Below are 27428 nucleotides of genomic sequence, written 5' to 3' on the forward strand. Positions count from 1 at the left end.
GCACTTGCACTCTTGTTTTCCTTTTAACGTGACCGTTAATTACTGTCACTAATTTCAACTAACAGTTAATCACTACCGAGAAACAAACCTCGGTGATTCCTCCTGCAATGGGCTTGAGAATGTTTTAACTCTTCCTGACTTCCGTCACAGGCACTTTTTTCATTACTGGTAATGATAATCAATCGGAAAAGTGACACGCTCTCGGTTGTGTGGGAAATTTCGTAAGACTTTGAAAGTCACGAATCAAAAGGACAAATTCCGAGAGTAAGCACGTAGTTGTAATGTATGATTACTTAAAATATATTTATACATATTTGCAGGTGGTCCTTTCGCCTCGTGAGAGTTGTTAGACAATTAGTTAGACTCTTTGTAGAGATCACGGATTCGTGACCTTTCTTCCGCAAGACCTTTCCCTGGGTTTGTGTGTGTGTGTGTGTGTGTATGTATGCATATAATATACGTACAGTGATTCTGTCACGTAGTGCAACGATATTCGTCGCAATTGAACAAGATTGACTTAAAGTCGGCATTAAATCGTGCAGCTCGAGAGTTCCTTTCGCCGCAAGTGAAATTTGACTATCACACGATTCGATTTTCGACGCCTTGAATTCAACGTTTTATTGTACCAGCGATCTTTTGATTATTTTTTTTCTATTTATTTATTTATTTTTTTTTTTCACCCTTTTCGGCCAAGCCCCGGAAATCTAAGGAGAATTACAATTTACTCGAATAACGAACGTGATCTTTTTACCGTCGCTAAATGCTTCAATTAATTTTGTCAAAGACTCGCTCTGTTTTTTTCTTCTTCTCGTACCCTCAGGCTCATTCAAAATTTTCTCGCTCCTGAAAGTATCGCGTTTGCATTTTTGCCCCCAGGTGCAATTAGACTCGGTGTTTCTGTTTTGTATGCGAGTCGTCTCGAGATTAGTCAGGGGAGAAAATTACTCCAAGAACATCTCGCGTGAACCAGATTGCTTCGGTTAAATTGAACAATTGCAGACAATGGATGTTAAAGCTACTAAACACTTTGAATCGAGTTGTTTTTCTTCCCACGCAAAATCCGATCGGCGTAGTCACTCGAGTAGTTCTCCTTGCTCTTCTCCCGGCTCTCATTCTTAAGATAGAAATTTTATCCTCCTCTGCAGCTCCGCGTGCTTCTGTACTGCATCATCGGACGTCGACCTGGTCGGTTGTGAATTGAATGGAATGGAATGATAGTGATAAGACTTGGATTGAAAAAATTTTAAAATTCAATTTCGGAGCAACGTTTAACATATCGTTATTACGCAACCAACGATTTTTTGCATATACCTACGTATATATAAATTCACTTGGGAATATGAATAAAATTGAGCTGAGAACAGAAAGAAAAAGAAACTTACGACGAAAAAGTAAAAAAGAATTATTGAAAGAAGTCTTGTTGGTAAGGAGCAACTACAAAAGGTGATGTTAATATCGCTCGGCATCGCCTGGCTCGACCTACGAACTCTAAACCGTTTTAAACACGCGGCGGTTTGATCTGTGTAGAACAAATAACCGGAAATTCAGCCTTTCCATTACGTTATTGAAAGTGAATGAGTCGAACGAGCGGGTTCAAAGTATCCGAGTAAGATTTCATCTTTGCAGTTATACTTATAAACGCCGAGCGTCAATTTCTCTCCTCGTGCTCACAGCTCTGTTGCTCTCAAGTCAAGTTAGAGAAAATACATAACTGAACCTATTTATTATTTGTTGGCTGGTATGCGTGTAGGTATGCGGCATAATGTCACGTTTACACAATTGACAATCTCCGTTGTGTTCACGTATTCATTTAACCGACTTCCATTTGCACTGGCAAACGTTTTCGCTTTGCTTTGTCGATCATCATTTCTTCTCTCTCGTTTCTTCACCTACCAGCACGGTTGTTATTGCCTCACAGAACCGTCGATTTCTGTCCGTTAGAAAAGTCAGGAAAGCATTGGGAAGTTTAGATGAATGGTTAAAAAAAAAAAGAAGTCATTTCGTCAAACCGTTTAAACCAAGAACTCGGTTGAATGGTCAGCCTTCTTCGAGTTTCTCGCTAATTTGACCACGGTATAAATATTTCGATTACAAAAATCGTGACCAGGTATCTTTCAGTAAACACCAGTGTTTACCTTGTCCAAATCCGGTTCAAAGTTTATCTAAACAAAAAAAAAAGACAACCAAAAAAATATAAAAAAATGCTTCGCGTATTCTTTTCTTGGATTCATCACTGAGCACGTGCCTGCCAGACGAATGTCGGACAGACGGACGTGATGAGATGGTGCCATGGTCGTGGTTCCCAGCAAGAGAATATATGCCTACATTCGCGAGACAAATCCATGAATATGGATCGAGCCTCGTCGGATAATTCAGTCCATAGACAAAGCCGAAGTCCAACGGATAGCGAATACAAATTTTTCCCTCTCTATAGATGCTTATAGGCATCCGAGCTGCGAAGAGATGAGTTTTAGGTGAAAACTACACAAAGGATGTGTTAGTTCGTATGGGTGTAATTAGTGCGGCAATTGAAGTCCTCGTGAAGTCGGAGAAGTTCCAACTTCATGATGTCCAGTGGTCCTGGATATATCCTTAAATGTTGCTTGTCATTCAAAAGTCTTGGAAACTGTCCTAGAATCTTTCTTCTATCCTGGAAATAATCTATTTATAATGTCCGTGAATTTTTTTATGGATTTTTGACTGGGCACCGTGTGAAAACTGACTACGTTCACTGAATACTCCTTGACTTCGCTTCACTTTGAGTAAATCGAACCAAACATTTGACCAAGTGTACATACCTACATATGACTCGAGATAAAGTCAACCCCTGGAAGATCCGAGTCCCATGATTTCCGAGCATCAATGCATGGCTTACGCACAAGTAATTGTGTAGAAGTGCACGATTCCATTTGCCTCACGGGTTTTGGTTCCCTTGGTTCTGACCTCGGTGATTTACAGCTGAGAGAGAGAGAGGGAATAACAACACCATTGAAGTATGATAATTTATGCTTCGTGTTTATATATATATATATATATATATATAAGGCAATAATAAATATTCGGATTTTCCGGAGGGCAAATATCGTACGATATCGTATACCTACTATATACGCACGAGATGTGCTGCGCGTTACCTTTCGTGGGTACAAAGTATATCGTTATTCTCATTTTTTACCATTCACGAGGCGGGTTTTGATTTACCACCACGTGACAGCCGGACCCCGCGAGATGACCTCGCGACTGCCGAGGGAACGGTAAGGAATCGCCGCTCCTTACTTCCAAGGGGTAAATAAACCTGGATTACAAACTGCGGCAGCGCGGAAACCGATCCTCATCCACCTTTATGAGTCCCATCCTGACCCAGACTCCCGGCTCCCGCACCGGACAATCCGGGACTCGAGTTGTGTTACCTACTCTTCGTGGTACCAGGAGACGAATCTAGATCCACGCGCGCGCGCCCCGGTGATTCCGATCTGTCGTGCATGCCGTTATAGCCGCTCTGCGCTGCGCCGTCTTTCCGTTACCTCGGACCTCGGCTATTCGCGGATATATCACAATATGCGCATTGTACACGTTACAGTGAATCCTAGGCGATTCTAACGATTCACGTTTCACTCGACCCAATGAGAGAACGCGTGATAAGGGGGCTATACGACGTATACCAACGGAACTTTGCGCGGTGAAGTTAGTTACCGTTTTTTTTTATCGCGTGCTTCACGACCCTTTCACTAATCTCGCGAAAGATGTACTCGCGGGGTTTACGTTTGACCGTAACTACGGTAAACAGCTCGATTCCCACAATTTAAAACGATATCGTGGTTCTTCACTTTGACGGACTCTCTCTCTCTTCCTTCCTCACTTACAACTGGTCGACTGTTTCGACTCAACCGCTGCACGTATTTACCTTAACTTTTATATCATCCAACTACGTAACGAGGTTCGGTATTTGCATAGGGTACCCTGTACAAGTGTGCTCCACAGCTATGTACGCATTTCTTTATCTGCAGACATGCAACCGAGCTGACTGTATATCTGCGTTACAAAAGCGCGGTGGTAAAAGTCGTGGCGATAATATACGAGTAGAAAGACTCTCGAAGCAGGCAGACCTTGGCGCAGTTCTTAGGTTTTTGATTCGCTCTCTCGTGAATACAAAATAATAGTAATTTCAACACAATGTTACAGCTTGAAGGATCAGATTTTTCGGTGACGATGACCGATAATTCTCATCTCTGCATCCTCGCGTAATTCGTCAATGTACACCGTATGCCGCAAATTTCATTTCTCCTTAAACAATCCTCCGAAGATCACGAAACCTGTAACCACGGGGATCGCCACTCCTGGATGCACCATCGGTCCGGTGTCCAGGATCACCGTTAGAAGTTACGATCATCCCAACCTCTCCGTCACGGCCCCTCGGTGACCCTTGTCCTTTGCTTTTCTCAATTTTTACCCTCATCCCGTATCGCTGAGAGGTTCCTCAGGTACACCCGGCAAGCTTTGTTGCGAATTTAAAACCGCGTCCGATCGAAGACGATGAGAAGGGAGACACTCCGAGTCTGGTACCGCAATTTTACCATCTGAGAAATCGTTAGCTTTCTCATTCCGGTTCCGAAAACGGTTTTCCATGCCCACTCGGTGAACCTGAGACGAAATGGTGCTGCGATGCGTCGAAATCTACGGCATTATCCACACGTAGGTATAATTAATATCCCATCGCCCACGGTCGATGATGGGCCGGGTCGGAGATTCGTCGAAATGTTTGAAGGGCCCTCGTGACCGGAAGTCGTACCGTTAGGCGCGGGGCTTGGTCGCCGGTAAGGCCCCGGTTCAGGTTATTTTACCGGCCTTACGGACCCGGCACCAGGAGTTCATTAACACCACGTTGACATAGGTGCGTCGCGCCCAAGGAGTCGGGTTGCTGCTGTTGCTGTTGCTGCATAGAATCCCGGTTCGTTGCAGAGGAGGAGTACCGCACGATTATCATTCCCCGGTGTCGTTGCACCGCAGTGGCACGCTAAACTTTTTGCATGCAAATGACCGCACTCGTCATGACGAGAAGACTCGGGATGCGTGATACAGGCGTGAAGGGATTTTCTTTCCTTACCCGTTATCCTTCCTTTTCCTTTTACATCAACGTTGTTATACCGCGGAGCTAATTGTGATTAATGCCAAGTTTTGAACCCCGGGCGGTTTTAGTCGTGCAACATCCATGGACAGATACAATTATAACACAAGAGAATTCGCAATGTAACATACCGGTATATGGTTATATGGAACGTACACGATATCATAGTTCATCGTGATTGCGAATTTCCCTCGACTATGATGCGTGCAGCTTTACCTCACGTACCTGTAATTATACCAATTATCGATACTACGGATTTACTTTCTTTTCGTCATTTCTTCCGCTTCATACACGTGCAATTATTCACTTTGTTATTATTACAACAATTGATTTTCTCGATACTGCCCAACGTGTCTAAAGAACCAATGACGCTTCCCACGATCCACGTACAAAATCGAACGATTCTCAATGTGTGTCTGTGTGTGTGTTCAGTATTTGTGTATGGAGATACACGGGCAAACGGAACAAGCGTGTTATTGAAATCGTCCCGGTCCAGGGAAATGGAAATGGCCAAACAAACCTGTGCGGATAGAGAATCGCGCCGCCGTGAACTAGACACGACAGGAAACAATCCAGGCTGGGTTAGGTTAGGCAAAGCCAGAGATCAGAGGATCGTGTGATACTCGTGTGACTTAATTATTTTCTCCCGATAGTCACAGCTGTACCTGAAATGTTTCTGCGATTTTTGTCTCGCATAAAAATGACGATAGAAAAGACAGAAGGTAAAGGTGAAAATTATGAAAATGGACATTGATCGGGATGACCTCTTAACAACTTGCGGTATGTAACCTTCATGGCGTATAGAATTTCGTTGAAATGTCAAGGCGTACATCGTAGGACGGTGAATGGGAGCCATAAGACTCTATGCAACTCTTCGCATAGAAAAGTGATCATTGCGGTATTGGATTCTTGTATTATTTTTCATCTCTATATTCCTGCGGGCAACTGAATGTATGATAAAGAACCGGTGGGTCCTCCTCAGACACTTCGGGTTAGTTCCGCTTTTGTCCCCCATGAAAGCACTGTCACTTTCATTCCGGCGTTTGTCCTCCAACCCCCTCCTTCTGTACCCTTTCCTTCCACTCTTTCCTCTTGCGACCGACAAAAGGAAACAGTGCCGTTCCGGCGTCGTGTTCTCCTTCTTCTTCTTCTTCTTCTTCTTCTTCTTCTTCTTCTTATTCTTATTCCGATTCTTTTTCTCCCCTGGGAGAGAGGAAATCACCTTCTCTTTTATGCCGTGCTCAACACGGAGCGTCGCGCGCTGCTCCCGCAGCCTCATAGACATTCATTTATTCGGAGGACGCTGAGGCCGGCGTTCTCTTCCTCTTCTGGCTTCTAAGAATACGGGCATTAGAAACCGGTAGATCGATAATGACGTCCTATTCCGCCAAGAGCCAGAAGCTAAGTGTCAGCCGAGAACTGCACGGGGGATTGGAGAACTCGAGTCTCCTACCTCAGCTTCGTCTTCTTGTCCTTTCTCATCTTCTTCCTCTTACTTACTCCTCCATCTCTCGTTCTTCACGGAGAGATTCTCCTCTTGCACTGCTCAGGGGCGTACACCTCCTCTAGTCTTGTATTCCACGAACGTCAGTGCAGGCTTATAGAAGGCATGTGTCGACATGTTCGAAAGCAGTTTAGAGAAGAAAAATAGAGGAGATATAAAATGGAACGACGAAGGCGGTGTCTAATACATTATATATATGATGAGCGGCAGGAGGGTTATTAACGTCATTCTGCGTCCGTTCGGCTCGCGGTGAGTGAAAAAAAGAGAGAGAAAAAAAAAAGAAAGAAATTGAAAATAATAAAATTCGAACACCCTATACTACCGAACACGTTAATAACGACCGAAAATAAAAGTATAACGTATTCAGCGGCATAGGGTATAATTGATAATGGAGAAAAAAATTTTTAGAACCCGAGAAAGTGTTTCGAAATGCACGTCCAGGTTGAGGATCCCTCCGACTGTGCACCCCGTAGCGAAGAAGGTGAACCTTCTCTTACCTTCGCAGTCGGAGCCGTCAATCATGTTGCTTCTCTCGCGGTATGTCGGGAGAATTTTTTGATGCTGATGCACCGCCACCTGTGATGCAGCTAGCTGATGATTACAGACTGAAACTGATTTCTTGGAAGATTCTTTCGAAATAGTTAAATTTACTGCCGAATGGGGCGGAAACTCATTCGCGAATCTGATGCGAGTTATAATACGTCCGAATCTGAGAACTTGGAGCAACGTTAAGAACCCCTGTATCATAGTCGCGGTGTGCACGTATTTATTATCGCGGTCGATTTGTTACCTCGGAGTACAATCTGCCACGGGCTGAAGAAGATCAGCGCATTCTTGCCGAGGAATAGGTAAGAGGTGAGAGGAAGAAGGAGGGAATATACACCGCAAAGTAAACGTGGCAAGAAGAGGAGTCGAGTTGTTTGTCCCGTCCGTCTGTCCGCTTGCCCGCCCGCTATTGAAGCGCCAGTCGAGTCATTCCTGGCTGCATCCATGTGAACAGAGTGGATGGAAAGGATGCAGTCAGTCAGCCAGCCAACCAGCCAGCCAGGAAGGAAGGTTGCCGGTACAAGGGGGATCGGTGGTGGGCATAAGTACCCGCGGACCATTCGAACGCAGATAAATATTGCATGACGTCGGGATGTCGAATAGAAAATGCCGTAAATAATACTCCATTTGTAATTTACGGTCAACCACGTCGACTGACGTACAAGAGACGCCTTCTTCCCTTCTCTATCCAATGAACGAACTCTCTACCTTGCAAACAGCCACAAGATATCACAGACAAAGAGGACCAAGTCTTTACCTAAAGTAGTTGAACTACCTCGTTGGGGGTCAACGTCGTTAATAAGTAGCTGTGCTTATGTGTGATTAGTTTTAGTTACCTAGGTACCAGGGTGGATGCGCCATTTGTGGTTACATTAAAAATTCTACATTCATCGATGTCACTGTTCAGTTGCTCAATTCGTTACTCAAATCCTACTTCGAGCAACTTTTAGACAGAAGTTCTTCTTCTCGACTCGTGGTGCATTTTATCATTTATAAAGATTGGCGCGTAATTATACGGATCAAAACATTTGATTACAGGTCATGATCACGGCCAAAATTAATACGTCTACCATGTATCGTGAGATGTGGGAGTGAATCCGGTCAGTCCCGTTGACGGTGACGTGTGTTCGCTGAGCGAGCAGGTAGTTTCGAGTTTTTGGGGGCCTTTCTGCGTTCGATTGGAAGGTTTTCCAGGCAGTTCTCGGAAGCCTGTCTGGCCTATTGTCGGAGGAACTTTGACTTCGCTCATTGGAGTTGGTACACAACCATTGTTTGGGATTGCCGGGATAGTCGTCGAGTCGCGAAGAAGAGACGTGCGCGGGTTCCGGGAACCTCGAGAGGTTGGAGGAGGGCAGTCGAGAGTACCTGTTGGGATGTTCGTGTACCGGTCGCGTGGCCTTCGACGTGCGTCGAATCCCGAATGATCCCTTGGGAAGAAGAGAAGCGACGAAAGACGGCTCAGAGAGACTACGGTCACTATTTATTTTTTTTACCACGTCGTCGCATTTAGCAATTATCACCAAACGACGTGCGAAACGCCTCCGAAAATTTCTACGACATCGATATACCGATATGGTGCTGAGGGATAGATTCGTCACCTTACTTGAACACGTTTCCTTGCCTCGTTAGCGAAGCTTACACCGCGGCGAGGTGAGGAGACCGAGCCGAAGTATCCTCGACGTTATACGTCCTCCGGGTTACAAGAACTGGAAACTTCATGGCCTCCCTCCCGTATTTCTTCTACCTACCAGCCGCTCGAGATGTCCGATGATTATCGCTCTGGCTACGAAGACGTTTCTCCGACTTGAGATCGTCGCTTTCGTTCCTCTTATTCCATGTACCACCGATCATGGTCTATTTATACTATTTATTCCGACAAACAGAGATCGTTATAAATATTTATCGCCGGATATAATACTTGCCTGGTATATATACACATACACATATATGTCACCTAAGCCTGATTTATTATACCGTCAGGCTTTCCAATATTGAAACAAAAAAAACAAAAAAAAAAAAACATACTCGCTAATCAATTATTATTCTTTTTTTTTTTGGCTGGTTAACAATCCAAAAACGAAACTGTCGAAGCAGCGAGACACGCGTTGGGAGGTAAGGGAATAAAACGGTCTGCAGCCGGCACCTTGTTTATTGAATCTTGAATATCATCTTATTAGACCGTTTATGTACTAGTATTTATAATGCGCACCGAAGGCGGGTAACGCAACTATTAATCAACGCCAAGTGAAACGCGATTTACGACTCCTGGTTAACCCGCAATTAGAACACGGTGTTGAACGCACTTCGTCAACCTGTCGAAAAACGATTTCCAGCCTTATTCGATTTATTTAGCTTATAGTTCCGAGCACTCGACTTGTCAAATTATATAGAAACTGTTGAAAATAATAGGAAAATGGTAAATATTTTTGGATAAGTTGTACGTGTTACGTCGATCCTCGATCCACCGGATTATTTTCTCATGCGATTTTAGTTACACGGTTTCGAGAGGATAGAGGTACCCAAGGATAGGTACCTGTATTAAGTCGCGAAGCTTGTTTTTAAAAAACATATTTCAAGCCGTTGAGCAGTTCCAAGCTTAACTAGGAGATGCTCATTACGTAGGAAATTGTTGCCTCGATGGTTTTAACACCACGCTTGAATGACCGCAGCTAATTATATAAACGGCTGGACGACGAAGGCGAAAGGATATAAGGAAGAAGAGATCGGTGGTTGAGCTTCAAGTTCTTCAGCAAGGATCGCAAACGCGGTGCGAACTTTATCGCATTTCGATTTCCTTTAGAATACCACCTCAACTCGTTTTAATAACCTGAGGAAAAAATCTCATCGTCTACAAGCCGTCCTATAATTGCACGGACCCCTTGAGGCCACCAAAGGTCCCCTCCCATTTTCATTTTCATTATGCCTCGCGATGCGATCGCATCCGATAACCCTTGAGTTAGACAGACTTTGTCAAGCGGGGTTACGAAGTTTTGCTTAACCCGGAACGCGATTATCCCGTCGTTGTCGTCGTCGTCGCTATGCCGCTCTCTGATCCGACAGCAGCTGCTTCCTTATGGGCCCGGTCTATTGACGTTGGTTCTGCGTACCTACAACCTATCCCCGTGCACCTCCTATCACCTTATTATCGCTATTATTGTTATTAACGAACGGAAACTGCGTCTCGCACGGCGTTCAGTGTGCGAGTATAATGTGCATGTAGCTACCTACCTTCGTATGCAATGTGCAGCTTGCCCGAGCAGCAGAAGTGCGATAACTCCTGGCCGGCATCTATGAAACGAACAAACGACCAGTCGGCCGCAGAATCGCAGACCGTGAATGATAAATGGATTTATAACTAGAATTGCAAGCGTCGAAAATCACGGCTGGTGCTTAAAAAACAAACAAACACGCGTTATACTGGCTGTCCGTATGCACCAAGGATCGAAACAACACGCCTTTCGTTAGAACGTACGATTAAACTACGAATTTGCAAACCTCGAGCATATAGAACCAACGATCTCGACGACCGAGTGCCTGCGGAAGGTGCGGATACGGGATCATCGGCGACGCGTTCTATCGCCATCCTCGGGAGACGTGGGGGGTTTTAAAAAATGAAAATTGGACGCAGGCCGCTCGTCGCAGTACAGTTATCTTTCCTATTGAGAATCTCGGCGCGCCACGGCAACGCGGGTCAGAGTTCACACCTGGGGTCCGGCCGGGGACATTCCCGGAGGGGGGAAAGACAAGTCCTTCCTTTCAATACAACGGGAAAAAGATGGATATTAGGTCGAACGTTCGAGGACCTGGGACAAAAATGATAGGAGGAACGGAATTAAAATTACAGGTGATCGGTGAAGGAGAACGTAGAACTGCAAGATAGGAATGCTAGAGCGAAGATTATATTTAGTGGGTGGGGTAAGTAAGTGTAGCAGTTATCGAGACGTTTAGAACCAATTACTGACCCTTTCATTTTTCAAAATTATAAATTGACCGCATAGATTGTTAATTTCTCGACGACCAAAACCAATTGCTAGATGATTGGATACTACAAATTTATTTTTTGGCAATTTTGGAACTCAGTGTCAAACAGATACAGCCAAGAAAGGTCAATAATTGGGACAGGGTCAATGACTGGTACCCTTACCTTTAGCCCGCTGTGCATTGTGACCTGCGCCCCATCTTCTGGTGTATAGTCTTTGTGTATCTACTCGTTGCACAGAGGCGGTTGTGAACCTCCAGGATGGGAGGCAGAATCGAGATAATCTTTCCTACGTCAATGATAAATTGGCGAGGAAATTATCTCGAGGCTTCTGGGAGCGGAAAAGACGAGGCTAAATAATTGTCACGCGGATATTCATTTATTTCTATGAAAACTGCATCGTCTCAACTCTGACCCATCGTATCTTGTTTCACTGCTATCTAGATTCTTATTCTTCTTCTTCTTCTTCTTCTTATGGTTTCTTTTTCTACTTCTCGGTCTTTTGCAACCGCTACTGCTTCTTCTTCTTCTTCTTTTGCAACCTCTTCTTCCTCTTCCTGACTCCCAGATTCAGGCTCCCTTAACTCCGAGCTGTGAAACCTAGCTACCGAGTAACAACACGCCAGTAGTGATTCAGTCCGCTACTGCGAAAACAAGTCACGAACCAAACAACTCTGACGAGTCTCATAATTTCCCATCTTGCAATCAGATCAGACACAACCAATGTTAATAATTTATGCGATGGAATTTGACGTGCACATCAAAAAGCTGGTCTCATATTTTCATGGTGAATACGTACGATCGGATATCTGCTAAAAAAAAGTATGAATGGCTGTATCAAAAGAGAATAATTCAAGGACTGTTGCTGTTTGTTGATACTTAAATTTTTCTATTTTTTATACTCAATTTTGAAATATTGCTTTCCTATGTTTCGTGATTCCTGCTGTTGTTGTTCTTGTGTGTTGGTCTTTTCTTTTTTCTTTTCTAATGAATGATAAATTCGCAGTATAATTGGGTCTTGTTCTGGTCTCGGCAGGAGCCTAGTCAAGGTGTACGGATGCCTTGGTTATAATATGCTTCCCTATGAGCATGACGATGACCAATCAAGTTACCGGGGTAATCAATCCGTAATTGAGTTTATTAAACGAGCCTTGGTTTAATCCTGTAAAAGCACAGTTAGTCTTCCGCTAAGTTTTAACCGGTATGACCGTGACAGGTGCCCGCGTATAATGGGGGCCAGAATAATCTCACCCCGATTGTTTGGCGCCTGTAAAAACCTGCCACTGGATCGCATTCCTCGCCCGGACGGTTACTCGATCATCGTTTCTCGATTTTCTGCACTTATCGAACTGCGGCAGAAAATCTTCTACGAATTCGTAGACAAAATTATAGATCCAACCGAATCGGATGCCGTTTTGTAAACTTGATTGATTACGTGCGTATTCGACAAAAAATACAATGGTATACTTTTTCATAAAACGCAAAATTTCGTGAATTCAGTTTCCGAATTATTGTTCCAACGATTTTTGTTCAACGGATTTTCACTGATTTATATCCGGAATTATTATTCACCTGTTCCTCGTTATTTGTACACTCCTTATCTCTGCACGATTCACGTGATCGTTGATCGGTACCTCTCTCTTTCTTTTTATACCTATCTCGCTTTCAGAAGCGTGTGAATACCGTCGTTAGAAATTCATGAAATCGAGCACCTAATAACTATGATCAACCGATCGTTCCTACGGTACATCGTGGAAATGTCTGTTTCCGGTCAAACAACAACCCGCGCGTATTTCCGGTTCCGTAAACACCTTTCCTGGTTTCTTCTCTTTCAATGCGGCATACGCGTACATACGTAGTACACACATAATCAAAAAATGCACGCTGCAATTCTCAAACTTTCTTTTCCACTGTGTAAACTCATACATCTCCTATAAAATATCTACGAATCAATGTATACCTTCTCTCTCTCGCTCTCTCGCTTCCTCTCACTCTATTTCTTAATCGATTTTTTAAAATCATACAACGGTACGATCTTGTTCGTTCAAACAAAGCAACATGGTGGGTGCGCGAAATTGTACGGGGTAAAAAATATGTAAATACGCTCGAGGCTTTCCGATCAACGGTACGTCGTAACGCTACAGACACACCGTATGGTACATATTCGAACAACAGCTAATTTTTTGGGTCTGCAAATGCGATGTGAAACAATTAAAAGACTGTCTAGATTCTGGGACGTTGAACTTGATCAGGCAGACCGTGGAGCCGAACAGTTCGATGGTTGCGGTTCATTGCCGTTATGACCTAGCTCTGTTGGCTTGTGCATGTGATCGCGCCAAAATATCGTGTGACTCTTTATTCTTATGACCCGAATGTGCCGGATGGACTCTTTTCGTACCGAGTGCGTCAGGTGCGACAGATGAATGTAGGGTTACAATTCGATCCTTTGTCCAAGAGTTTCCTGCGGAGCACTATGACCCTCCGTGTAATCTATAGGTATACCAACGAGAAGTTGTTGTTGAAGACCATGGTGTGGAAGTACGTAGCCAGGCTGGATGATGATGATTGCGTCGTTTCTTTGATCGTCCCCGCGGAAACCCGGTGTAATAATTCTTCGTCATTTTACGCGAGTATCTTGTATACCTGTAACGTCCGGCTCTATGCATATCGTGTATTAAGGATCTTGCAGTGATGCAGTTTGCTAAACGAGACCTTTTACGGGAACTACGCAGCAGCCTACATTGAATCGTGACTCTATTACCCCTTGATTTATTCATAAATATAACCTGTACAATTGTGCGTCTATTGGTATATATGATCGTGAGTGTGGTCTGATGTTTTTCACTGTTCTTTTTTTTTTTTTTTTACACATTTTTTTTTTGTTTTTCAGTCAGATTCCCGTGACTAAAGTACGTTGTACGAAAATTTATCAAGACGGAAATGTGCTCCAGAAAGTTAACGACGCTGAAAGAAGTTATATGCGATTGTTGTTAAGGTTTAGAGGTATGACAAAATTTCGTGAGAACAGAGAGCCGGGCACGATGTATGATGATTTGTTCTCTTTGAGACAGACGTATTGTTATATGCGACGGTGTATAAATACAACTTGACGAGAAAAGATTCGATATTCACTATAAGACGTGAGAGACCTCTTCATGAATAAGTTATAATCGAAATTTGAACGTGCCAACTTGACCTGCTTATACATCTTGATGCATATGCATATTTTTCGAAGAGGTTTTTTTCTCTTTTTCTATCACTCATGCGGAATAGAAAAAAATGAAGAAGAAGAAGAAGAAGAAGAAGAGAATCCCTTTGACGGAACAATTTTGGAATAGATTATACGCGCGTTGTGGTTATGGTCCCGGGATGATTTGTCGGATTTTAAATCTCGCGGACGTCGAAAGTTAGGCGAGAGTAAATCAATCAAGACGTATGTACGGTGCTAGACGTTTTACAAAGACGTCCTTTTCATTTTATTGCTTCGTCTCTGGCGCGCGTGTAGCTCTCTTGAATCACGACGACGGCCTCCGAGGTGTCATTTCGCTCGTACGAACCACCCACGTGGCTAGGAGCCGATCCCGGCGATCCCGGCGATCCCCGCGATCCTTTTCTTCCTAAACGAGCGTTTCAAGGGCCCCAGGTTAAGCCCCGTGCCCCGGTCTGTACGTGTCTGTGTGCATGTCGCGCCCTCCTCGTCCATTCTACTCCCCCGACTTCGCTCCCTTCACAAACGCCTTGTGTGGTCTTGCACACGGGCCTTTGTTGTTGCTATTGTACCCACGCCGTGTGCTCCTTATCGCATAAGATACGATAACCGATTGCGTTACTGCCACTTTTCCCAGCCACTCATCACGCCTCGTATCTCGCTAATAACAACTTTATTCCTTTCATTTTTTACACTTTCTTCTCTTCCAGGTAAGAGAATCAACCACTAGCTGATCGTTCTTTACCAGTCGGATACAATGTACCACTTGCAAAATAGATTTCGATCGATCTCACTCCTCAAACTTTACTTACTGCTCGCATTAAGTTTGTTCCCGGAGTTGAGAGTTGGGCGAAAAGAATCGAAAGTGCTTCATTAGTATCGCGGCTTGATCTCTTCTCCTAATTTCTTTACCGGATCGATATCTCACGTGTGGTTACCCGCATCTCATCCGCAAGGGCCATCAGACTTGCATTAGTCTAATTCGTTACTATAGTCGCTTTATCAAACCCCAGAAGGTTTTTATTGACGTGGAAAACGAGCCAGAAGCAACGGCCTATCTACTTTTGTCGGAGATGAACGGAGGTACTGACAACAAACGGAAATTCACTCGGCACAGTTAATGAGATCACGAAACGGTCATCAATCACAGACACGCGCTGCACCGCTCTCGTTCGAAACGTATAACATCGTCACGAATTTCACCGTAAAATCGATCTCAATTATTTACGAAGAAAGAGAAAAGCTGCGGAGGCGGTTAACCAGTCTGTGATAAATGCGAAACAATTTCAGTCGGGTTTTACTGCTCGATTGCTTTCTTGAAGATTTTTCAACCGACTTCTGTACAGAATCGATTACGTACAGCTGGCGATAGGAGGTTTTATACATTCGAAAACCTCGGAATCTTGATTATAAATTTGTTTTTATCGGAAGTTTGTTTATCATCCGACTGACGCAACTGTCAAAGGCTGAAAATAGAGAGTCTTACTTCAAGCAGGAGAGATTCGTGAAGCGTTTGATGATGACATAGTAGGGTCTGAGGATGAGATGGGAGGAGTGGATTCTCGCCACCCATGAATGATCATTACACGAGCATTACTTATGAATCTACGGTATTTTAGCAATAATTTACCCGCTCGTAATTCTCAACTAACTATCAGTTGGCGCAAGTGGGGTTATACCGTCATTCGGTTTTATGAGTTCAAGGGGCCATTTCCCACGGGCTGATATTTGCCGAGAGCCTAAGCTCCGACCACAACAAGCCTGTATATGTATAGCAACCGGAGTGACTCGTCCGCTCGTGGCTTATTCGCCCCCATGGGAGGTCGTCGAGGATTCCCCCAGCTTTAAAATACGCTCATCTTATAATATAACCTGTACTTTGGGAGTGTCATCGTTAGGATAGAACGCCCGGTTGAACTTACCAAGATTTCCAACCTAATCGATGCCCTGCCTAATTGCCTCCTCTTTACTCTCTACTGCCCCGTTTTCGATTCTCTTGAAACTACCACCGGTCTTAATCGATCTCTTATTGCGTCCACGGGGATTTCACAAACCTACTTTGAGGGTGCGTTAAACCCTCTAAAAGCACTGATCTGATTAGATGAGACCAAACGTGGCGCATTCACGAGAGCAGCAGTCCTTCAATCGAATCTTAAGTACCCACGCTGCGCGACTCGATCAGCGATTTACGAAATCATCCCACTTCATCTTCGTCGAAAGAGGTCGAGCTTGCAGGCTGCGCATGATTTGCCTCGATCAGGATTCCGCAGTATGTCTCGATGACGACGTTTACCGTGAAAGGCAGAGCCCAGCCTCCGTTAGCTCTGCATTATCTTATTACACCCTGGCAGCAGCAGCAGCGGCACGTAGTCATCCTACATACGTCTGGTACTAAGAAGCTTGTTTATCCTCTCCCATGGGCGGTTTCCCACGACGAGAATTTTCAGATTACACCTTGTTTCGTACGTACGCATGCATGTGAATTTAGCCATCATCTCCAACACACCAATGAACCTGCGCTGAGAAAAATTACATTTGTTACAGTATCTAGAAAAATTCAGTAAAACAGGTACCGTTGAGAAAAACTGTTTGATTATTGTTGGTATTACGAAAAACGAGGTACGCCCAACCATTTTGCGCTATCGTCGATCCTTTTTTGGCAATTGCAACGCAAAATCAGTTTGTGAGGTTTACTCTACTTTTTTAGTTAAACAAGTCTTTAACGTCAATTGATCGTTGCACAAGCATTAAATTTTCGCAACAGTTGCAAGAAAATATAGCAACGGTGATCGTAATGAGAAAAAATAGTAACGGATACTAGACTTTCCGGTAACAACTAGAAAACTAATTTTCATTATCTACCTAGAACTATATTTTCCGATTGTGGTAAAAAATGAAAATAGTTAAGGACTGAGCGGTAACTGGAACTAAAAATTTCTCCCAGTGTGGTATACTCGATGACCGGAAACGTGCAGAACGCCTATGATGATTAGGTTTGTCCGCTGATCTGCACCGCTTCGGTTCGACGTTAAAAATCATTCTTCAAGCCCATATATCAAGCGCCGTTTACCCCACGAGGACGACGGTCCTGATTTCTTCATACCGAATGGCACCTCGCACCACCTTCACGTTTCTGTCTTATTTCTCACGTTATATCCGGTTTGATTTCCTTTCTCTCTCTCTCTCTCTCTCTCTCTCTCTCTCTCCTACTTGTGTTGTTAATCATACCTTACGTTTGACAGGATTGAATCGTTCGCGTTTGATTGTTTAATGTGGACCTTGTTGGCCTGTGACTCTCCCTACCAAGACCGACCGACCTTAAACCACAACTTTTCCCAGATAAAACGGAGTTAATGACGGGTTGTACTTTTGCTCGACGATCTGTTCCTCGTCTTTATGTATCTTTTTATCTTATTTTCATCCTGTTTCTTTTCTTTATACTTATCTGTTCACTAGAAGCTGCAAGTGAGATATTGACAATTTGACCAAAAATTTCGAATTAAACATGTACTAAAAATAATAAAATAAAATATTTACCGTGGTGTTCTTCATATCTAATCTTCCAAGCGGTAAAAATTTTCTCGTAACTATACATACACTTCTCTCGCAATTCTACATTGCGATATGTACACGTTATGTATGCTATGCCGGGAATAATTATCATTTCTTTTATACCAGTAGTTAATTTCTCGCACAGCGCGGTGCGACACAAGTTTAAAGCCCTCGAGCATTTTACTCTGTAAGAATAAATTTCGCCGGTATGGCAATTGCGTATAATACATATGTAAATGAATTTTCCAAATACGGGATTAGTCGGGTTACATATCCAAAGTCCGTTTATGCATAGGAGCAGGTGGGAATTTAGCTCTTTACCTAACTTGTCGAATAAAAATCTATTAACGCTCGACCGATGTCTCATAATTTGATCATATTTCGACAGAATTTTTTTTATTTTATGTTTGAATCACCGATCTCTGGTCTTGAACTAAAATTGGTTTGTGGGTGAGGCTGCTGTATGGCGTTATTCTCTCGTTTATTACAGTCGTACCCGGAAGTCCTTAGCGTTGTGATAATTTATTACCAGGTACATAAAACAAGGGGAATAAAATATGAAGCGTGTAAAGCAAGAGTCCAAAGGTATGGGGAATATATAAGTTTTAACGACGAGACTGAGCTCGTTTCTACCAGCTCTTATACTACCTGCTACAGTGTTGCAGTGAAGACGAATGAAATCGGAGGAGAGCATTCTCATTGAATACAAAAAAAAACAAAAAAAAAACAACGTCCTGCAGTGCTCCACCTGCGATATCAGCCTCGGTGTTATTACTGTATACCCTTCGCACTTCACACCGCGATGCATAAAGAAAAGGGTATCGATTACCACTCGGCAATTAGCTCGCCAACCGATCGGTCGGGTGTTGTGCGGTTTAAGTGGTTTGCGTCATAATACCGGAGCCAGCATCTCATTTCTGAATTCAGTTCAAGCCACTTAAGTAGGAAGGCAGTTACCTACTTTGATAGAGTACCCATTTACCGAACGTTTGCTTAGCGTTTGGGCGATGGTTCGGCTACCTGCGATCAGACGTGTCTATGGGGCACCATTCGTCGCACGTTACGCATACTCCCATACGGGGTCAATTGTGTTACACCTTTCACTGTATCTTTGGCTCTTATAGATTACCGGAGAAACCGGAAACTCCCGTCCACCATTATTCCTGATTGATATTCGTCGGCTTTCAAACTCCAGGTCAATATGTATTACGAATAACTTGTTTACTCTTACTAAAATTTCATTGGGTTGAACGCCAATGACCAACGTGGAAGTTGAAAGAGAGAAGAGATGGTCGCAGATGTGGAAATCAAAGAGAGTCGCACTTAATCGTCACTATGCAGACGACAGAAGTCGACCTATGAAGTCCAAGCAAAAGTTCTATGTTCAAGTAAACCACGTCCAGGCTGGACAAGCGTAATGGTATAAGATACCGATAAATGGAGGCACACGCACCACTCGGAGGTTCGATGGGGCCCCATGGTAAACGGACAATCAAACCCGGAACTGCGGTTTGCTGAGGTACACTTGCATAATAATCTCCGGCGTCGAACGAACGAATGAACGAATGAACGTGGTCACGCTCGGCCGGGACTTGCCGCCTGCCATGCACGCAATAGACCAACAAGCCGTAAGTATACTTGAGGTAATGACTATATGTGGAGTTGCGATGCGTACGGCCGTACAACTGTTGGCTGCTTTCGTATCTACCTGGGTACCTGGGATGCTGCCCGCGGCCATAGCAGCTCATCGCTCATCCAGGAATCAGGATTCAGCGCCAACGCCAAGAAACCCCGAAGAGTTCAAACCTATTGGTTCAAAGCTAAATGCGGTAATACCATTTGTTCAACGGTGTATTGATGACAAGATTTAGTCAAACTTTGGAAAGTTTAACAAGAAAAAATCAAACGATTTTTGGACCTGTGCGTCTGTCTATAGGTCTAGATGAGAGTATGAGACGTGTCAAGTGAAGACGGTGGTAATGACCTCTTGGTCCGTAGTTTGTAATCTTAAACAGGAAATGCCTGTCTGCGCTTTGTTTGACGACGGAATGAGGGAGACGGTAAATTGATTGGCAGTTTGCTAATTAACCAGCGCTCATCATGTATATTGTTTATCATACGCCGTTATGCGTATAGACAAGCTTTGACGTCGTTATATAAATAGAACTCATAAACGGTGACCGTATAACTTCGTGGATCACTGAACTCTCTCTTCTTCTTCTCTCTCTCTCTCTCAACGATTCGGAACAATGAGAAAAGCGGATGTTTACTTGCGAGAATTTATTTTTCAAAAACAGAGGTATAATATTTTAGTAAATAAAAAATTGCATCCATATATCGCATTACCAAATATTCTACGTATTCTCGATTTTTCCACTTGTCAACGGGGGATAATCGTTTGCTGAATAGCGACCTGTTGACTCGAGTTAGAAACCAGATAAAGATCTGGATAATTATACGACTGCAGGAGCGAGGAACAATCGAGCTGTAACTGAGAAGATGAATCGTTTGGATAATAAATAGGTACTTACCTAGCCTGTTCATATTTTCGCATGAAATGTCACTACAGTGAAAATTCTCTGAGGAGTAGTGTAGGTATAAGAATGAACGAGAAGCGGGAACGTGAAAAAAATAAATCGAGAATACAAAAGTACAGTATCGCTGTCTCGTTTCTTTACTATTCAGAATTGATATATACAACAGGCACTACGACAGAGCAATAAATAATAGCTATGGCAAATCGTGCCGCGTCTCGAAGAGAAGAGAAAATATCAAAGTCGAGACTCGTCAGTTCCAATGCTGCTGCACAAAGTTTCACAATCCGTGTTCTATGGAACGAACGGCTAATCTGCATATCTCAGGGACGAGGTGATGATCGGTATTCTTGGGGTGCAAAAAAATAAATAAATGAATAAAAACCAACGACGAAGAATAAAAAGAATTAGCCGTGTAATTCCTGGGTTGGGACGGCTGAACAGCTGTTGCTGTTGATGCTGCGTTCGGTCTCCTCTTCTCCTTTCTCTGCACGGTCTGTCGAGCTTGGCGCATTATAAACTCGGTGCAAGAAGTTAAGAGGTAGCATTTAAGGAGTAAACGTAATTATTATCGCCCGAGAATCTCTCACTCTTCTTCATCTTCTTCCTTTGCTCCGGCTTCTGCGTCTTCTTCTTCTTCTTCTTCTTAGGCAAGCGCCGGTATTAGATTATGAATTATAGTCGATCAAACGGCAAGCAGTCACCGTTAAGGAGACCATTACAAGAGGAAGACCTGAACTTACCGGCGGTAGCATCTACTCCCGGGTTCGCCGATGGGTCTACGAAGTCCCGTTTTCATCTCGTGTGCACACCTCGGTATAACTCGTGATTGCTGTTTAGACGCGATTAACACGTCAGATAGAGAAGATCACTTGTCACAACGACACGTCCGGAGTCTCTCACAATCAGCTCGACGTCTCACTATTATAAAGCAGCCTCGAGTCTTATAATCCACGTGCACGTTTGCTTCCCGTAATTTACCCATCAAGTCTTTACATGCATACGTACATGATGTGCAATACTGTCGAAAAAACTGCTTCACTCGGTTTCTTCAACGCAATGTTATAATCAGTCGGAAGGGCTGGGTGAGAAATCAGAGTCACCAGGTATAATCGGACGAACGAACGAACCTAACTTATGCTAATGAGGTGAATGTTATTAATCGTGTTGCAATAGATCGATATTGCACCATGACACCAATGCGAAATGACGGTCTTAGAACCCCCGGGGACATCAGAGGTCGGGAACCGATCACCTGACTCGGAAAAGGTTAACGTAGGTTCACAGCTACGCAGTTTTTGCGACATCGTGAAGGAGTGGAATGGATTGGGATAGAATGAAATGGAATGGAATGGAATGGAATGGAGTTCCGATCGGATGTGTGCTGACGCAATTCGACCCAGAATCAGGCGGGCGCCAGGCGTGACCCGACCTGGGCCAACGATAGTCGTCGAGGATGGAGTAACATATTCGCAAGCACGTAGGAATCAGCATGAGAATATAAAGGCGACATTGTGATAAGGATACAATATCAAAGGCGGCGTTGAGGCTTAACGAACCGAGAAATACGACCTCTCAGATGCGAAACTGGTACATTTCGTATTGTATAATTAGCAAGGTTAATTGTAATTAGTCAGGCGGTACCGCAGAATTCATGAATCTTAGCTAGCCTAACTGCCTTTCTTCTCGGTATTCGCGCCATTGAACCGACCGACTGGACTCTCGAAGATAACGGAGTCGATATCAGCTGCTGGTTTTAATTAGCGCGTTATTATAGTCCCTGCATTATCGATGTCGGTGTTCATTCAACTCTTGTACATGCGATAGGCAGTTCTCTGAAGAAAACCGCCGCCAGTTTGTTGTGGCTTGACTGACGCTGTTGGATCGAGAACGTCCGGTGGGATTCAGCGTGGTGAATTAATCATGCAAATGAGTGAAGATGAAAATTTTTATATTTCAAGATAAAAAATCGTTTTCTCTCGTAGCCGTATACGAGTGTCTATCATCCTCGCACTTTGATCCGCAAGCTGTAATCTTGCACATCCTCTTTGTCCTTTTTGTACAAGTACGTGAGATCTATAGCACCTCTATTCGATAGTGAGTGCAGAGTGAGAGTTTCTACATTGTCATTAAATGGCCGTTTAACAGAAGAGATGCAAGTCTTTTAAAGAGGCAGAGCTGACTGGGCCACAGCGCTAGTATAAGAATCGCGTGCCGCCTTTCAGAACGTTCTCCAATAATTTTCTTGCCAAGGAAACGACGTGTGCTAGAGAGGCAGTTTATCGCCTACTAGGATAGCTTCCGAGGAGTGTTATAAGAGGGTAACCTTATGACCTCGTTTGTCGCAAAACACTCTTATACATATACATATACGACGCATGCATGTTGCCGGAGTTTCCTATTAAGGGAAACAAAACGCAGTCGCAGTTTCCATCCTTTCTCCCCGTTCGGCGAACGTCACTGCCATTGCCATTGCCATTGCCGCAGCACATATAACGTATATAACGCAGAGGAAAACGACGGGCAAAAGCGGGGGCCGATAACTTTTGCATTCCTGTTGGCACTCGCGATCGCGCCCAGCGATTAAATGAACCGTTTTGCCCAACTACGGAGCGTGCACAGACGATCTCAAATATTCACCCTTTATGGAAGTGTGTCGCGATTTCTAAGGAGGGCAACGACGTCGAATCGGAACCGAAACCCGGATCGTCGAGGCCTTTGGACGATCGAATTATGCCCTGGTTCAACGTCGGAGTGCGCCGTTCGAATATCGGCTAGAAACGCAGCCAGCGGAGAGAACGCCCCTCCTGCATGGGCGAACCCTGCTGCATGATTAGAGTAGTGCAGCGGCGATATGGTCGAAGACAAGGGAAGGTCTAATCTACATTTCAAATGAGCCTCCAGTCGGTTTGTCGGTCCGTCCATATCGGTTACCGGCTCTATTCACACCGTGTTATTATTGAGGCGTAAAATATGCACCGCGCTTTGTGCACCGCACGTCGTTCATGCATCCATGCACCGCACCTACACCGTGCGGACCTTACGGTGTTGTGTGCAACTCGGACGACGTGCATCGCCCTGTACGATCTACGTATCAACGCGGTTCTTATGGTTGCGGGCAGTGCAGGAGGAACGGGCCGATCAAAGCGCATACCTACCTACCTACCTAGCTACATGCCTTGGTTTCCTCCTGAGAAACGGTTGCGTCGTCGACGCTGATGCTTGGCCCGTGATCTTGGAGGTCAGAAAAAATTTGCACAGAGTGACGCACGTCACAGTTATCATTTCCCTATCTCGAACGCTGGGCTTAGGAAATTTCTTGGAAACCATTCCGCATGCTGGGCTATTGTGATCACGTTCAGAGACACCACGTGTGTGATCTCTTTCTCCTCGATTCAACCGCCGTGTAGCGCGGCGCGCGATCGACAGACAGAAGTGCTTACCTGCATTGAGAAGCTGATGATTGTTTTGATTGCGAGTCGCCCCGGGACATGAAGGCGGTAGATGAGGCCTCATTAGTTGTCGGTTGTAAGGCGGCACGGGGCGGTCAATCGATCGATCGATTACTCTTTCGCTCGTCACGTGAAACTCGACCCACACCGTACGCCGTTATGAGTGTCCGCGAAAGTGCCCCGAGATCCGATCTCAACCTGCTTGTCGCGAAATGGAAAAAGGAAACATCTCGCGCTCGGCGCTGATATCGGGTTCCAAAAACCGTCAAATTTCCTCTATTCTGGGTCACTGCATAGTTCTACCACTAACGTCGACGTTCCAATGGTCAAACGAAGCCAGAACAGTTACTGCAAACTTCCCGTGCAAATATCGGTGCATTGACTCATCCCACATCGCGTTCAACTCTGGCTCACAACTGGCTGTGCTAATTATTCCCTGAAACAATCTTTCAGCACCGTGAGTATAAATAACCTGAACAAAGTAGGTAGGTAATCCGTGAATGAACGGATACAGTATAAAACCCGTTGAAACATTCTCGTGGTACCCACGTAAGTTTGGCGAAGGAAATGAAAAATATCCCGATAAGCCCAGTGTACAGGATTTTGGCCTAATGAATATTGAAAGGACAGTTGTCAGATGATCTGCGCTTCTCATCTAGTCACATCCGCCTCGTACAGTAGAAGCATGTGTTTAAAACTTCCGTGAATCACTTGTGATATCTGATTGCCAGTGAAAGTATGTATGAGTATAACCAATATGAAATTGGCTTCAGCCGACTGTGCGAGAGTCAGAAATGATCCGGACGCTGTGATCTATCATCTAAAACCTTTGAAGAAGAAAAAAGAAAAAGAAAACAAAACGAAGGAGGGGGATATTTAACGAGGTAATGGTACGCCGCCAGCAGGCGGTGACAGAAGCTGACTCTTTATCATGCTCGGATCGTTGTACGTATGTACCTACCCACTTATGCGCAGCATCGTCGTCGTCGTTGTCGTTCACGTTATCATAAATGGTTCCGGGCCGGGGCGTCGCGGTCTCGTCAGGGTGCCGACAATGAGGCATTCAGTTTCTACATGTAGAACCAATACACATATTGTACGCATATTTCCACCCGCCACCGCCGCAACGTGATGAAATTTCGCGATATCCCTTCCCTCGGGATTCCGTGTGTGTTGGTGCCAATGACGCCGCCACCCGGTGTTCGTTTATCTGGGACAGTTCCTTGTCCGCTCGGCCATACCTGCTTTACAGCTAGGCTAAATCCCCCACCGGACCTCACCCTGTAACCTGCGTGCCTTGATTTTCACCGTGGAACATGATTGTGCGTAGGCTGTGCAGAGAAAAGAGAGTACCGCGGTGAAGGTGTTTTCAGATTACCTTATGACGTTCTTGAGGGCTCGCTCGACGAACCGTCAGTCACTAGATCGATCGAAGAGCTGTACGTACGTTACATACTAACTTGTACTGCAGCAGTAGTGTCTTCTCATGTTCTAATCCCAATTATCATATCCAGCAGCATTTCTGACCAGTGTTTTCGCTTTTTGATGCAGGGTAACGAGTCCGTGGTTCCGAAAGGGTGGCCCTTGACACTCGGCGAAATCGGTCTGGTGATCCACCTGGGTGAATTGGAGGCTTCGGCGCTACGCGTCGGGGAATGCTACCTCTGTGCGAGGAAACCACGGGGGAGGAGCACAGACCCTAGTTCGAATCTCGTCCAGGAACCCGTCGAAGTAAGTTTATACCTTGAGTACGCGGCACAAGTTTTGCCCAGTTACGCAAAACTCGAAACTTGCATCTTGACTCGGTGGCGTTGGTAACAAGTCCCCGGCTTTCCAAACTCCAGCCAATCCGACTGACGCGACTCTATTCTCTTCCAGATAGCCCTGGTGTGGCGATCGTCAATGCGGGCCCCAGGGATCCTCGGCTGGGACCGCGAGGACGAGTTCATGGACTGGCGGGACTCGCACAAGCGGAGAACGGGGGCCAGCGAGTCGGTCGCTCGGCCGCGTCGCCGGTCTCGCGATGACCTGGCTCAGGGTGACGCTCCGAGCGACGTCGAGGTGGTGAGCAACGGGGCGAGAGGCGAGGAGCCGGTTCGTCGACGGCCAGACTCCGCCGACCGGATCGGACGACAGCCAAATTTGGCCCTGGCCAAATCCAGGTCCACGTCGAGCGTCGACTCCTGGCAGGAGGAGGCGAAGACGGAGCGACGGCGACGTCCGGGCGACGGTGTCGATGTCCCGAGGTCCGAAGGTGCCAGGATCAAGCGGGGGACGAGCGTCTCCCCGATGACCGTTGAGAACTGGAAGGAGAGCAACTCCAGGTGGGAACCGAAAACGCGAACACTCGCTCCCCGTGACCTGAAAACACCCTTCGCCCTCGAGGCGGTCGTAGCCGAGTCTGAGAGGGAGAAGGACGCCAGTGATCACCTGCAGGACCTTCGTCCTGACGCCGTCTCGGACGAGGATCTTCCGGGGTACATCGGCACCCTCTTGGTCAGCATCGAACGCGCCATAGAGAGGGTGTCTATCGACGATTTACCCTTTCCCTGTCCGTCCTGCAGACACGGCGACACCGACGATCCTCTTCTCGGATGCAAGTGCGGATCGCAATCCTGCGGCTGTTCCAACGATTACTGTGGATGCGCCACTAACCAGCCCGAGGAGTCTCACACCTTTGAAGTCGCTGGGATTAAACACATCGACAGCGACGATGAGGAGGAAGTCCGGATGGGATTTGGTGAGTCTTACCTTTTTTTTTTTTTACAACATTTAGTTCTGTTTATTCTGTGATAGGTATTAATGATTTTTCAACGATTAACGTACCGAGCGCGGTACATTCTCAATCTATTCATTGTTCGTGATTTTCAATTCCCTATTCACGTCATCTGTGTAAATGGAGTCTGGCATAGTCATCGGTATTATGCGTACTCGTAGTGACAATCGGACATTTACTCTGACAATAAGCTAGGAGCTTGAATGATGGTAGAAAAAAAATCTCCGACAGTGAATAACAGTAATATTACAATCGCACATTTACCTGTAGACGGCATAACCCCACCTAGGGACAACATTATGCATGAACACAGACAGGGTATGTGAACACCGAATTCATGCCGCACGTACACACCGTTCTACATCGGTTGTCACATTTCATTAGCAGACCCGACGGCGTCATTGAGAAAGGTATTACCAGCTGCAGGCAACGCGGCAGGCTTACCTGGGGATCATCCAATTCTGCCAAGACTTTGCGTAGGACTTCCGGTTACAGTTTATTCAAGACACTCTTATACCATTGGTTTAACATTTTCGATCGTAGGTATTAGCTCCATGCCAAGTTACTCGCTGGGCGTGTATCCAGGAATCGATCGAAGATCGATTACACCCTTTGAGGTAGTTATTCACCACTGTGTTTATTCGCCAACTTTTCACGATATCCTGCATGCCCACGGTTCGGCCACACCTTCTCCGTCGGCGGTGCTCTTGTTCACCGCCTTCCTGAAGCCAGCTTGACGTACATGTGTACAT

The 27428-nt window shown here is 45.1% G+C and overlaps 1 protein-coding gene across 2 annotated transcripts in view; it reads left to right on the plus strand.

The window, feature by feature from the left end:
- The window catches only part of LOC124213094 (pleckstrin homology domain-containing family G member 4B), a 192966-nt gene that overhangs the window by 84826 nt on the left and 80712 nt on the right, over nt 1–27428 (plus strand). For both annotated transcript variants that reach the window (XM_046613956.2, XM_069133325.1), the window contains exons 4-5: nt 25452–25631; nt 25779–26640. In XM_046613956.2, coding sequence (XP_046469912.1) covers nt 25452–25631; nt 25779–26640 — 1042 coding nt within the window. The remainder of the gene's footprint in view (nt 1–25451; nt 25632–25778; nt 26641–27428) is intronic.

Source organism: Neodiprion pinetum, chromosome 2 (genome assembly GCF_021155775.2).
Source record: "Neodiprion pinetum isolate iyNeoPine1 chromosome 2, iyNeoPine1.2, whole genome shotgun sequence".
In the NCBI taxonomy this organism is placed as follows: domain Eukaryota; kingdom Metazoa; phylum Arthropoda; class Insecta; order Hymenoptera; family Diprionidae; genus Neodiprion; species Neodiprion pinetum.